Source organism: Quercus robur, chromosome 12 (assembly GCF_932294415.1).
Source record: "Quercus robur chromosome 12, dhQueRobu3.1, whole genome shotgun sequence".
NCBI lineage: Eukaryota > Viridiplantae > Streptophyta > Magnoliopsida > Fagales > Fagaceae > Quercus > Quercus robur.
The window spans coordinates 35,717,234-35,732,145 of record NC_065545.1 but is presented as its reverse complement, the minus strand read 5'-3'; the positions used below and the strand labels follow the sequence as shown (position 1 = coordinate 35,732,145).

The 14,912-nt window shown below is 45.7% G+C and overlaps 2 protein-coding genes across 2 annotated transcripts in view; one reads left to right on the top strand and one right to left on the bottom strand.

Moving 5' to 3' along the window:
• The window catches only part of LOC126709155 (expansin-like B1), a 39,709-nt gene that overhangs the window by 15,683 nt on the left and 9,114 nt on the right, over positions 1–14,912 (top strand). The window lies entirely within an intron of this gene.
• Positions 4,005–5,444, bottom strand: LOC126708442 (uncharacterized). The gene has a single exon (XM_050408237.1). The coding sequence runs from the start codon at positions 5,442–5,444 to the stop codon at positions 4,005–4,007; it is 1,440 nt and encodes a 479-aa protein (XP_050264194.1).

Here is a 14,912-nt window from a genome sequence, read left to right as displayed (position 1 = left end):
AACAGTTATTCAATTTCTAGGTTTAAACTTAATGTCACCGGGTTTTGGTGACGAGGTAATTGATTTTTCATGCTTGATTTTGACTAAGGTTTATTTGCCGGCAGTTACCTTAATCGTTTTTATGACTATGCATCTATATTCTAACCTCTTTGTAAATACTTCAGAGTCCTCCGTGCATGCATGTTTCACTAATGAACAGGGCATGTTTCCGCCCTGGAATATATATTTTCTTTTGTAATACTTCTGTCCTTAGAATGTTTTGAATAAGGTTCCCACCTGCTCGGTGATAGGGATCGAACCGAGAAGCAGGCTTCTGTCCTTAGAAATTTTTGAATAGGGTTTCCACCTGCTCGGTGATAGGGATCAAACCGAGAAGCAGGTTTCTGTCCTTAGAAATTTACTAACTGCTTGAATCTCTTCACCTTCCTCCTTGTTTATCAACCAGACGTACTTAAATAAATAGAGTTGGTTGGGCCTGCACGAACTAGTTACATCGTTATCATATTAGTTAGTACAAAGTACATTTTTCTGTGCATGGACAGTCATTGATAAAACTTCTTAAGATTATAAGCATTCCAAGGCTGGGGCAATGGTATTTCGATCATGTCTTCCAGATAGTACGCTCCTACACCTGCAATGGCTGTAATTCTGTACGGTCCTTCCCAAGTTTGGGCTAGCTTCTCGGTGTTTGTATCTCACATGCTTCCTACTGCTTTCCTCAGTACCAGGTCTCCGACATTGAATTTCCTCACCCTTACATCTTGGTTATAACGCCGGGCAAGATTTTACTGATACTCAGCTAGTTGTATAGTCACTGTGTCCCGGTATTCTTCAAGTAAATCAAGACGCTCTATCAGCTGATCGTCATTCTGGGACGTGTTGAATTTTGAAACTTGCGCGCTACACAAATTGACCTCGGCTGGTATCACAGCCTCCGCCCCGTATGTGAGAGAGAATGAGGTCTCCCCTGTAGACCTTTGAGGAGTTGTCCGGTATGCCCACAAAACATTGGGTAATTCCTCGGCCCAGTTACCCTTTGCACCTTCCAGTCTTCTCTTCAAGCCGTTCATGATTACCTTGTTCACAGCCTCGGCCTGGCCATTACCTTGTGGATATGCCGGAGAGGAATATTTGTTCCTGATACCGAGGTTGTTGCAAAATTCATGGAAAGCTCGGCTGTCGAACTACAGTCCATTATCCGATATAAGGGAGTCCAGCACCCTAAACCGGGTGATTATATTCTTCCATATGAATTTCTTCACATCCACATCCCGGATATTAGCCAGAGCCTCTACTGCCACCCATTTGGTGAAGTAATCCATGACTATCAAAACGAATCTTCGATTACCCAGTGCTCGGGGAAATGGTCCGAGGATATCCAGCCCCCATTATGCGAAGGGCCAAGGACTACTAATCGGGTTCAAATGGCCGGCAGGCTGGTGAATCAGAGGGGCATGCTTTTGACATTGCTCATACTTTCGAATGTATTCTACAACATCCTTTTGCATTTGGGGCCACCAGAATCCCTGAGTCATTGCCCGGTGCACCAATGATTGTCCTCCTACGTCGCTGCCGCATACCCTTTCATGTAGCTCAGCCAAGAGTTGGCCTACTTTCTCTGGGTGTAAGCACAAAAGATACGGTCCCTCGAATGACCTGCGATAGAGCTTCCGGTCTTTGGACAAGCAATACCGGGCGGCTACCTTGCGGATCTTGTTGGCTTCCTTCTCATTGTCCGAGACTCGGTCGTCAACTAAGAAGTCAATGATGGGATTCATTCAGCTTGGTTCAAGTGTTGTGACTGTTGTGACTTCGACCCTTGCAGCCCCTTTGTCTCCCACCACCTTAATGCTAAGCTCGAGGACAAGTCCCACTCTGATTAGTCGAGGAATCTCCTCAGCAATTGACGATGCCAGTGTGGCGAGGGAGTTGGCATGCCTGTTCTGTGCTCGGGCCACTTGGATCACCTTTACAGTACAAAAGTTACTTATGGTCTGCTTTACCAATTCTAAGTACGCTTTCATCCGAGGATCTCGAGCCTCAAAACTTCCCTACACCTGATTAACCATGAGCTGTGAATCCGAATAAATTTCCACATCCCGGGCTTCTAACCTTGAGACTGCCCTTAATCCGGCAAGCAAAGCTTCATACTCTGCCTCGCTGTTGGAGGCGTTAAACCCCAACTTGAATGAATGCTCCAAGAGAATACCCTCCGAGGTAATTATGACGATCTCGGCTCCGGCCCCTTTGGCGTTGGAAGCACCGCCCACATGCACCTTCCACGGGCGATGTTCCAATTGACAGACCATTTCCCCTTTAGGAGAGAATTCCGCCACAAAATCAGCTGATACCTACCCTTTTACTGAACTTCTTGGCTTATACCTTACGTCGAATGCCCCGAGTCATGTCCCCCACTTAGCTATTCGCCTTGTGAAATCAGATCTTTTCAATAATGACTGTAGTGGGTATTCGGTCAACACATACATAGTATGAGCCTGAAAGTACTGAGGCAACTTCCTGATGGCATGTACTAGGGCCAACACCAATTTCTCTAAAGACAAATATCTGGTCTCTGCGTCGACTAGGGTCTTGCTGATATAATACACGGGTGGTTGTACTCCCCAGTCTCTTAAAATCACAGCACTTACAGCATGGTCAGATACCGAGAGGTACATAAACAGCTCTTCTCCGGGCTCTGGTGCAGTCAACATCGATGCTCGCGTTAAGTATTCCTTGAGATCCTGGAAAGCCTTTTCACATTCATCATCCCATTGAAATCCTTTCCATTTCTTTAAAAGCTGATAAAATGGACGGCAGCGATCTGAGAATTTTGAGATGAATCGATTAAGAGCGGCCAACATCCCAGTCAACACCTGTACTTCTTTCAGATTGCTCGGCGACCTAAGATGCTTCACGACCTCTATCTGGTCTGGATTAACCTCTATCCTGCGGCTGGTGATCAAGTACCCCAAAAATTTGCCAGCCCCCACTCTAAAGGCACATTTTTCTGCGTTAAGGCGCAATTTATGTTTTCGCAGTATTTTAAACACCCCTTGAAGATCCTCTATGTGCCGTGCCTCTTGCTTACTTTTCACCACAATGTCGTCAATATACACTTCAACCGAATGCCCAATTTTATCTCAAAACATCCTCGTCATTATCCGCTGGTATGTCGCCTCGGCATTCTTTAGCCCAAAGGGCATCACGGTGTAATGATAATTAGCGTCGGGGGATATGAATGCCGTTTTCTCCTAGTCTTCGGCGGCCAAGGCAATCTGATGGTATCCTTGAAAGACATCCAGGAAACTCATCCTCGGGTGCCCGTAAGTGGCGTCCACCAATTGATCAATTTTTGGCATGGGAAATGGGTCCTTCGGGCATGCTCGGTTCAAGTCCGTGAAATCCACACAGATCCTTCATTTGCCATTCTTCTTCCTGACGACCACGGTATTTGCCAGCCACTCCAGGAAGAAGGTCTCCTTTATCGCTCCGGCCTTCTTCAACTTCTCTACCTCCTGCCTTATTGCCTCAACAAGGTCTTTGGCTGATCTTTTCGGCTTCTGCTTCTTCGGGGGATATGAGGGATCTACATTAAGCTTGTGGACGATAAACTCGGGATTAACCCCGGGGACATCATAGGGGTCCCAAGCGAAGACATCTATGTTTTGAGTCAGAAACAGCAATACTTGAACCCTTTCCTTATTATTCATACTCGCTCCAACCTAAAAATATTTATTAGTATCCGGTAATATCTTTACCTTTACTAGCTCCTCAGCGCAGCCAGCCCTCATTCCTTCTTGGGGCCCCTGTGATTGCTATAAAGGGACCTTCCGAAATGCATTTTCCTGCCCAACTTGCTCCTATTCGGATTGCCCAGTCCCTTTGTCTCTCACTAGTTGTCCGGTTGTTTCTCCTTGATTGACTTGATTCCCCCGCTTCCAATTAATTACGGCAATAAGACACTGTCTGGCCACTTGCTGGTCTCCCCTTATCACGGTGACACCCTACTCGGTTGGAAACTTGATCTTTACATGTAGGGTAGACGGGACAGCAACCATTGAATGGATCCACGGTCTCCCCAGGATGGCTGTATACGGGGAAAATGAAGTTACTATTGTAAATGTCACTGCCACCTCCTTCCCTCCCAAAATCACAGGAAGTGAAATTTGCCCTTCAGGTATCACTACTTTACCATCGAACCCAATCAAGGGCGAAGTGTGCTTCATTAGGTCTTCTTTCCTCAGTCCGAGTCCCCTGAACAGATCTGGGTACATTACGTCAGCCCCGCTTCCTTGGTCTACCATTACCCTTTTTACTAAGAAGCCACTTATCTGGGCTGTGATGACTAACGCATCATCATGTGATTGAATCGTCCCCTCCAAATCGTCATCATCGAATGTGATAGGCTTCCGTGCAAACTTCATCTTCTTACCCGGCGACTGTTCGTCTGGGTTACCCTCTACTAGTGCTACTGTCAATACTCCTTTTCTTCTTCTTGCAATAAGCTTTTCTGAGGCAGCGTGGATAACTTCAATCACCCCTATAGGGGGTGGGAGAGGGTTCCCCCTTTGCTGAGTATCTTGCCCCGCGACTCTGTCCCCCGAGTCCAGCACGAAATCCTTTAAATGCCCGGCCTTGACTAGTTGCCTAAGGTGATCCTTCAACACTCGACACTGTTTGGTAGTGTGACCTTTGTCCCGGTGATAAGTGCAGTACAAATTCTGATTCCTCCTGGATGGGTCCCCTCCCATCTTGTTCGGCCATCGAAAATATGGCTCGTGTTTGATCCGATGAATAATCCTGTGTACCGGTTCCTTAAACGTCACATTCCCTTCCCCCACCTGTATGGTCGGCTCTTGAATTGTCAGACCCCTTCGAGATCTAAACGGAAAACCAATATGCCGGGGACGATTTATCATTGGTGCTTTGCCTTTGCTTTGTAGCCGATCATCCTCTAATCGTTTATATTCCTCAATGCATCTCATAAGCTGCCTCATGTCTTCGGGAGGCTTCTTGGTCAACGACTCTCGTAGCCCGGAATCCTCGGGAAATCCCATCCTAAAAGTGCTTGCTATAACCTTTTTGTTATCCCTACCTATCTCATTGTATAGCTCCCAATACCGGCTGGCATAACTACAGAGGGTCTCTCCTGTCCTCATTTTCATAGACAAAAGCGCATCTACCGGCTGATGTACTTGGCTACAGGTCACAAACCGAACGCTGAACTCTTGAATTAGCTCTGAAAAACTATGTATGGATCCTTTCCGTAACTCGTTAAACCACTTCAAAACAGTTGGTCCCAGACTCAAAGGAAATACCTTGCACATCAGCGCATCGTTATGAGTATGCAAAAACATCATCTGAATATAATGACTGACGTGCTCTACTGGATCAGTTTTCCCGTTGTAGCAATTGAAAGGTGGGCTGGTAAACCTGTCTGGCATTCCGACCCGCTCGATTTCGTCTGAAAACGGGGACCAAGCTACTTTTCGCAAAGTGCGACTCATAGCATCCATGGCGGCATTTCGAGGCCACCTCTCCTCTGAGGAGACTGAGTTCCTAAATTGATTCTCCCGAGAATGTGAGCGATCTCGGCGCTGCCCTGACTCCCGGGAGGGAGACCGATTCCTATGTCGTCGAGATCCCCACGAATGTGAACGGTCTCGGTATTGATAGGATTCCCGAGAATGTGAACGACTTCGTCGTAGCCGAGATCTGAATTGATTAGATCCCTCCCCATATCTATTTCCCTCGTTGCCGACCTCCCGTTGTTGGTCATCTCTGTCTCTTCTCCGACGCCTACCCCTTACCTCCAGCTCTAAACCCCTGACTAGTCTGCGCAGCCGTTCAAGCTCTTCATCTCATTCCTCCCTCTGCCTACGTCCCGTAGCACCAGAGACTATTCGTTGGGTTTGGTACAATCCTTCCCCCGTGCCGGACATTTCTTCTCGTTGGTTGTGCTCCCTATCTTCTCGTTCCTTCTGTCTGCGCTCTCGCCAACTAAACCCTCAAGAAGATCCTACAGATCCACTTTCCGCTTGACTCGTCGAATGCCTTTCAGACATTTTTCCCGAGCTCGAGTCCCTCTAGAACCACAACGTCGTAGGAGAGCCCCATGGTGGGCTCCAATTGTGCGCACCAAAGACGGGTTTACTAGGCCAAACCGCTACTTGGGCTCACAACTTATTTGTATGGTGGGTCTGGGTATTCTACTTTGGGTTGTTCTAGGTTTAGAGACTTAATGAGATCACTTTTCACTTTTTTCTCTATGTTTCTTCCTCTCAGACCCTCTTTTTCTCTCTCTTTTCTCTCCAAAAAATTGCATCCCTTTTCCATTCTTTAGTTTCTCCTATTTATAGCCCATTGTTAATAGGGGGATCATCATTATCTTTTTAACTAGTGCAAAGAGAGGTCCAATGTTGATAAATTTAAGTGGATGTTTAGGTATGAGTGGCTTTGGAAATGGTTCCCACTGCAGCAAGTGTGTTCGGCATTTCCTAGGGTTCTGCCGAGCACTCAAATGGCGATATGATCGAGCATGTGTATATTGTCTGGGGATGATTTTCTGAGCAGTATGTGAGTGGGGCACCCGCAGTCCGCTTTTCAAGTATTCGGACAACACCCAGTTTAGACTCGTAGTTATTGTGGGCTTGGGATGGGATCCTTAGCGGTGTGGAGGTTGGACCCCTGGCCCAAATTATTAATCCATGGCCCAAGGCCTAAATGGACTTGGATGTTAGGTGTCATACAACACTTTTTTTAGTTGGCTTACTCATCAATTGGTGTTGGCAATAGCTTGGTGTGTTCATAGATTTTCATTTCGGGTTCGTTTTTTGTTTTCTCTTCTCTTTGCCTCTTTGGTCTTCTCTAGTTTTCTTCATGGAATTATCTTTGCTGACTAGTGGGTTTTCATTCCCCTTTTTGGCTTCTCTTTTGTTGTACTTTTTACTCGTTTTTGTTTTTACTCTTAAATCTTGATTTCTTTAGTATTTTCTAGAAGACTATGGAATGGAACCCATTTAAAGCATGAATCCTAAAACAAAAAGTGAAGCTGATTGTTTAACAACATATGAGATTAAAAGTTTTGAGTTTTGGTTAGGTATGACTATTTGGTATAGTATATTATTTGTTGTTAACTTTGATGATTCCTTGATTATCAGTGGGTTGATAAGACTTGAACGTTGATCTTCGGGCTATCTCCTGTAATACCAAAGACACAGAATCAGAGGGGACCGATGATGACCGGCCAAAAATCCTCCGATGATCAAGTTAGTTACTTTGAACTTTCTGTAACGAAGAAGTATTCTCTTAAAAGTAAGAAAATGTCTGAATACCTTTTTCCTTCATCGAAGAAGCCTTATATAGTGTGTGTGTGGAACGGTTATCTGTTTGGTAACCGTTCCCAGTGTCGAGGAGTCCGGAGAATTGGGAGTAACTGCTGTGGAAGTTACCTAGGTCGGACGGGCCGATGAACTCGTCCATCCATAGTGAGGATGGACGAGACCTTCATGAGGAGCTCGTCCACTTTTAGTCCATCCATAGTAAGGATGGACGAGACCTCCAGGATGATCTCGTCCACTTTTAGTGAAAGACGGACGAGATCATCTTGGAAGGCTTGTCGTTCATAAATGACGAGTAGATCTTGAGGTATTAAGCTCGTCCATATACGGACGAGGGTCGCTGGTACGCTTGTAATTCTCTTCGCCTATTGTTGTTTCTGTCGTTGGACGAGACATATGGACGAGTTATGGACTTGGATTATTTGTGACATCAGTTGCCCCCTCGTCCATATGAGTCGTCCAAAAGGTTGAACGTTCTTGGACAATTGGTTAATAATTACTGTACCACGTGTCTTTTTCTTATTAGAAACTGATTCCGTCGATTTATTTTTCCGAGGTAGATGCCACGTGTTGCTTCTGTATTGGTTGGGTCGTTTCGATTACCCAGGTCAGCATCCTATAAATAGTGGAATGCCTCCCTTGACCCTCCTCATTCCAGAAATTTTCTTCCTTGACATCCACCGTCTAGAGCCTCGTCTAGGAGTTCTCTGCGTCTAGAGTCTTCTTCCGTCTAGAGCCAGGTACTCTTCTTTTTCTCGTCTTTAGGTTTAAGTTTCTTGTTAGGGATGTCTGTCGCTTCCTCGTCTACAGATAGCCTTAATAAGGTTATAGACGAGTATTGTGATGATACTAGTGATAGGTCTAGCTCTAGCAGTGCTAGTGATGAGAGTGGAGGAAGCACGGACGAGAACTACTCTTCTGGGGCCCCTGGGCTCCCTATTGAAGTCGTCCAAGAACAGCTTAGGAGAGCTTCTGGCTCTCAAGCTGGTTCTCCGTCCAATCCTACGGACGAGGTAGAGACCGTCTTTAGTTGCGCTGTAGGCGTCCATTCTAAGACGGACGAACAAAGGTTAGGTAACCTTAGGTCCTGGTATCAAATCCTAGACGAGTTTAACCCTAGGCTACCCGTCCATGGAGAGTGGTGTTGTGAGCCCCGTTTTGGAATAGGCGTCTATGAATCTTATTTCTTAGGTGGCCTTAGGTTTCCTTTAAATGCCTTTGCTAGGGAGTTACTAGTCAAGTTAGGTTTAGGTGTTTGTCAATTCAATCCCAATGCATGGAGGTTAATTATCTCCATGCAAATTTTGTGGAGGGAAGTTTTTGGTGGGGACCGTCCTCTTACAGTGGACGAGTTCCTTTATTGTTATAAACCTTCTGCCATAAGTCAGTCTGAAGGTTTTTATCAGTTTACTGCTAGAGGGAATGATTGTAGGTTGATCAAGTCCCTAGCTTCGTCTGATAGGAAGTGGAAGACGGAGTTCATTTTTCTTTCAGGCTTCTGGGCAGGGAACCCTGTGGACGTTGGCAGGGATCCCTTTCCCCCTTACACTGGGGACTTAGGGAACCTTCGTCCAGAAGGTACGTCCCTTCCCCTTGTCTATTTTTATTCTTACTCCTATTTGGTACATTTACAATTTCTAACCTTTATTTGTTCATTGTGTTGTAGCTGCCAAACGTCCGTCCTTGAGCAAATTTCATCGTGACCGAGTCCACAGGGCTCGTCTACACGCAGATAGGAGCTTCCATTCTCTTGTCACGCTTAGACGTCTAGCCAAGTGGGGTTTAGGTCCCGAGCCTTCAGACGAAGCTATAGCTCACGAGGTTACTGTGCGAAAAAGTAAGTTTTTAGCTAAACTTCCTTTCCCTTTTCTTCTTTGTATACATTTCTTAACTTGTTCATCTCGTCTTAGGAATGTCAACCATGAAAGAGAACAAAGGGAAGGAAATTGCTGGAGAAGGGAAGCGTCCTGAGGGTGTAGCCCAGGATCGTCCTGAGGGTCAGACGCGTCCAACGGCTGGGGACAAAAGAAAATTCTTGCCAAAGAGTATTGACCTGGAAGGGCTCCCCAGTCGTAGAGACAAAAGGGTTAAGCAGAGCTCGTCCAAGGTGGTTAAGTCAAAACCTCCTCAGACTCAGCCTGCCGTCCAGATAGTCGACGTGGACTCGTCCACTCCAGTTGAATCCACTCCGTCCAAGACTCCGCCCAGAACTCCTTTAGCCAAGTTTACTATGCCTGGCTCGTCCCAGCCTTCTACCAACATTATTGAGAGCGAAGATCTGGCTTGGGAACGTTTCCAGACAGCCGTCAAGGACGAGGATATAAACATGTGCTACAACATGGGCTTGAAGGAATTTGAACATTCAGGCGTCCATGACCTCTTCAAGGTATGCCAGTATCCCTCGTCCTTGTTCAGTTATTAAATTTTCCTCATCTAATCATTCTATGTTGTTCTGTCTATTCACAGGCCATGTCGAAGTTTATAGCAGCGTCTAGACAGGCAACGGAGCTGGACAAGACGAGAGTCTTGTTGGAGAGAAGGATTCAGGAGGTGAACGCTGATTGTAAGAAATGGGCTGGGTTTGCTGAAAAAGCTAAGGACGAGGTCAAAGAGCGTAACAAGTTGATTGAGGAGCTAAGGACGGATGCATTGGAGAAGGAGACGCGCATTGATCACTTACAACAGATGAACAATGAGTTGAATGCTCGTCTTTCCAAGGCAAGAGAGGACGCTGTGGCTGAGTTCAAGTCGTCCAAAGAGTATACAGACACTTTGGATCGCAATTATGCAGCTGGTTTTGAAGATTTCAGAATGGACGCTGTTGAAAACTTTCCTGAAGTTGACTTCAGCACAATCAAGCTTAACCTTGCTGCTGCCACAAGCTCTCTCCTCCAGACTGGCTCTGATGACGTCAACGTGGAAGACGACGCCAGTACTCAGCCTCCTCAGGACGAGCCTGCTGTGAATGCTACCCCTTCTTAGGACGAGACTTTAACCTTTGTAGTCTTGCTTTTTCTTTCTTTTTGTAACTTTTGTGTTTGGTCCTTTGTTTTTGGACCTTCTTTATGTAACAAAAATACATTATACTCGTCCATGGTTTTAGGACGGGTTTTTTAAGTATACTATTTCTGCTTTTCAAACTAATCAAGGGTTTTTGGACGTAGGATGTCCACCCTTTGAATGAAGTTTTATTTTCTTTGCATGGATAAATGATTTCATTTTCTTTGTATGGACGAGTGATTTTCTTTGCATGGACGGATGCTGCTAAGCTATTTTACTCCTAGCTCGTCCATGTCGAGAATACATATTTTTCATGTAGTCTAACTTGTCTTAGCAGGTAGTATTTTTAATTAGCTTGATTCGTCTTAAGACTTGCAAACTAATTTTACATACCATCTACTTATTTTGCCAACTTTTTGTCTCGTCCAGAATTTGGATTGTTTCAGTTGGCTTTACCTCGTCCATGAGTTGGACGAGTATGGATGTGGTTTCTTTTATTCAAGAAAATTTAGACGTCACATCTCTGCGTCCAGAGATTTTGTTCGTCTTGGATCTTTCAACCCTCTTGAGGATTGAATTGGACGACAATATCATGGAGAATTCACACAACATTTTGTACATAACATAAATATTGTTTACAGACAAGGCACATGCACACTGATGCCTTTTTATTTAATAAATACATACTTCATGACTTCGTCCATAACCACAACACAACTATAAAAAGTAAATCATAGTTTCAAACTTCACACACAAACAATACCAAACATAGTAGTATCAAACAGCATCACTCATAATAGTACGCTAGTAGACAGATAAGACCCAAGTCTCGTCCATAGGTTCACTCTTACTGGTAGTACCTCCTCAGGTGCTCCACATTCCAAGGATGTTCCAATTTTCTCCCGTCCAGGGCCTCCAGGTAGTAGGATCCTTGCCTTTTACAGTTGATTACTCTATAGGGTCCTTCCCAGTTTGGGCCCAACTTCCCATGTGCTGGGTTCTTGGTTGACAAAGAGACCTTTCTCAGGACGAGATCTCCTATATTGAAACGCCTAGGCTTCACCATCGCATCATACTGCCTAGCCATGAGGTTCTTATACTTTGCTGCCCTGTATTCTGCGTTTGCCCTTACCTCGTCTATTAGATCGAGGTTCAGACGAAGCTGGTCCTCATTATCCTTGTCTTGATACGTCATCACCCTGTGATTAGCCATATGCACTTCTGCAGGTATGACTGCATCGCTTCCATAGGCTAACTTGAAAGGGGTCTCCCCTGTAGGGGTCCTCACAGTGGTCCTGTATGCCCATAAAACTCCTGGTAATTCATCTGGCCATATTCCCTTTGCCCCCTCAAGCCGAGTCTTGATGATTTTCAACAAGGATCGGTTTGCTACTTCAGCCTGGCCGTTGGCTTGGGGGTGTGCAGGCGAGGAGTAATGGTTCTGAATTCCAAAGTGTAAGCAAAAGTCCTTGAAGAGTGCATTGTCAAATTGCCGTCCGTTGTCAGACACCAATACCTTCGGCACTCCAAATCTGCAGACAATGTTCTTCCACACGAAGTTCTTAACATTCTGTTGTGTGATATTTGCCAACGGTTCTGCCTCCACCCATTTGGTGAAGTAATCGATGCCCACAACTAAAAACTTCATCTGCCTTACTCCCAAAGGGAAGGGACCCAAAATGTCCAATCCCCATTGTGCGAAGGGCCACGGTGCTACCATTGGGGTGAGGTATTCCGATGGTTGCCTGGGGACATTGCTAAATCGCTGGCACTGGTCGCAGACTTTAACGTATGCTTTTGCATCAGCTTGCATGTTCGGCCAGTAATATCCTGCACGGACGACCTTGTGGACAAGTGATCTGGCTCCTGAGTGATTGCCACATGCCCCTTCGTGAACTTCTCTCAGCACGTAGTTCGCTTCGTCCGGAGCTAGGCACCTAAGGTAAGGTTGAGAGAAGCCTCTCTTGTATAGCACTTCATTCATAAGGACGTATCTAGCTGATCTCACCCTCACCTTTCTGGCCTCGTCCTTTTCTTCTGGTAGTCGTCCGTCTTTCAAATATGATATAATGGGAGTCATCCAATTTTCTCTGTTATCCACCTGCTGTACTTCCTGGGCATCTATACTCGGCATATACTGAACTTCATCTGACTTCTCTAATGATTCATCTGCTGAGGCCTCTTTTGCTATAGTATCAGCTTCCACGTTCTCCTCCCTGGGGATTTGAACGAAGTCAGCTTTTTCGAACCTTTTCACAAGGCGCATCACCCTACCAAGGTATTTCTTCATTTGTCCTTCCTTCGCTTCATACATCCCTTTCACTTGCCCCATGATCAGTTGGGAATCTCCCATGACACATATGGACTTGGCCTCTACGGACTTCGCCAATTCTAGCCCTTTGAGGAGGGCTTCATATTCGACTTCATTGTTTGTCGCTTGGTACTGTAGACGGACTTTATGTTTCAGTTTGTCTCCCTCTGGGGACTGCAAGACCACACCAATTCCTCCTGCATGCCGTGTAGACGAACCATCCACGTGGACGATCCATCTCTTGCTGTCCTCTGCCTCATTACGACTTGGGGTAAACTCTGCGATAAAATCCGCTAGGGCTTGAGCTTTTATGGAATGCCTTGGTTGATATCTGATATCGAACTCACTTAGCTCCACAGCCCACTGGATTAATCGCCCTGCAGCTTCCAGTCTATTCATTGCTTTTTTGAGAGGATGATCTGTCATAACATTAATGACATGTGCTTGGAAATAATGCCTCAGCTTCCTTGAAGCTGTGATTAGTGCGAAGGCCAACTTCTCCATTTGTGGATATCGTCCTTCCGCTCCTTTCAATGCCTTGCTTGTATAATACACAGGTCTTTGGACTTTATCTTCCTCTCTTATCAATGCTGAGCTCACAGCATATGGGGTTACCGCTAGGTACAAATATAGTTCTTCTCCTTCCACTGATGGACTTAGCAGCGGTGCCCTGGTAAGGTATACCTTCAAATCTTCGAAAGCTCTCTGACACTCGTCGGTCCATTCGAATGCTTTTTTGAGAACCTTAAAAAATGGCAAACATTTATCAGTAGCTTTGGAGACAAACCTGTTAAGCGCAGCGACTCGTCCAGTGAGGGATTGGATTTCCTTGGTATTTTGCGGTGGCTTCATGTCCAGTATTGCTTGAATTTTATCTGGATTTGCTTCAATTCCCCTGTGGGATACCATGAAGCCAAGGAATTTCCCTGATGATACTCCAAAAGCACATTTGCTAGGATTCAGCTTCATGTGATACCGCCTCAATGTCTCAAATGTCTCCTGCAGGTCGTCTAGATGTCTTCCTTCGTCCTGACTTTTCACCAGCATGTCATCTACATAGACTTCCACATTCCGCCCAATCTGCGGACGGAACATGTGGTTGACCAACCTCTGATATGTCGCCCCTGCATTCTTTAAACCAAACGGCATCACCTTATAGCAGAATAAGCCTTGACTGGTGACAAAAGATGTCTTATCTTGATCAACCTCGTCCATTCTTATCTGATTGTATCCTGAAAAGGCATCCATGAAGCTGAGCAATTTGTGGCCTGCAGTTGAGTCTACTAACTGGTCAATGCGCGGTAACGGATAGCTGTCCTTGGGGCAAGCCTTATTCAGATCAGTGAAGTCAACGCACATTCTCCACTTTCCATTCGGTTTTTTGACCATTACTACATTGGCCAACCAATCCGGGTAGTACACTTCCCGAATGAACTTTGCTACCATCAGCTTTTGGACCTCGTCCTTGATTGCACTATCTCTTTCTGGGGCAAACACCCTCTTCTTTTGCCGCACAGGCTTGGAGGAAGGACATACATTCAAACGGTGGGTAATGACACTAGGGTCTATACCCGGCATATCATCGTGACTCCATGCAAACACGTCGATGTTGTTCTTCAAAAATTGGACGAGGTCCGTCTTAATCTTCTCTTCTAAATCTGCTCCAACCCTGGTACACCTCTCAGGGTTATTTTCATCCAAGGGAATATCTTCCAATGCTTCAGTGGGTTCTGCTACAACCCTCTTTTCTTCAATGTTCATTGCTTGAACTTGTTCATCCATGGCCAGCATGGCCAAGTAACACTCTCTTGCTGCCAGTTGGTCACCTTGTACCTGTCCTACCCCGTGTTCTGTCGGAAACTTGACTGATAAGTGGTAAGTAGAGGTAACAGCTTTCCAACTATTCAAAGTTGGCCTCCCAATGATGGCATTGTAAGAGGATGGACAATCTACCACGAGGAAGTTCACATCCTTGGTAATCTGTTGTGGATATGCCCCCACTATCACGGATAAGGAAATGGTACCCACTGGTTGCACCTTCATCCCACCAAAGCCTACTAGGGGGGAGTTCACTGGACGCAGCTGGTCTCGTCCTAATCTCATCTGCTGAAAAGCTGGATAATATAAAATGTCTGCTGAGCTTCCATTGTCCACAAGCACTCTTCTGGTTGTGTAGTTTGCAATTAGTAAGGAGATGACGAGGGCATCATCATGAGGGTGATGAATTCTGTCAGCGTCCTCGTCCGTGAAAGTAATTGCCC

Excerpts from the sequence above, each read along its gene's own strand:
- LOC126708442 (XM_050408237.1), bottom strand. The coding sequence starts at position 5,444 with ATGCCAGACAGGTTTACCAGCCCACCTTTCAATTGCTACAACGGGAAA.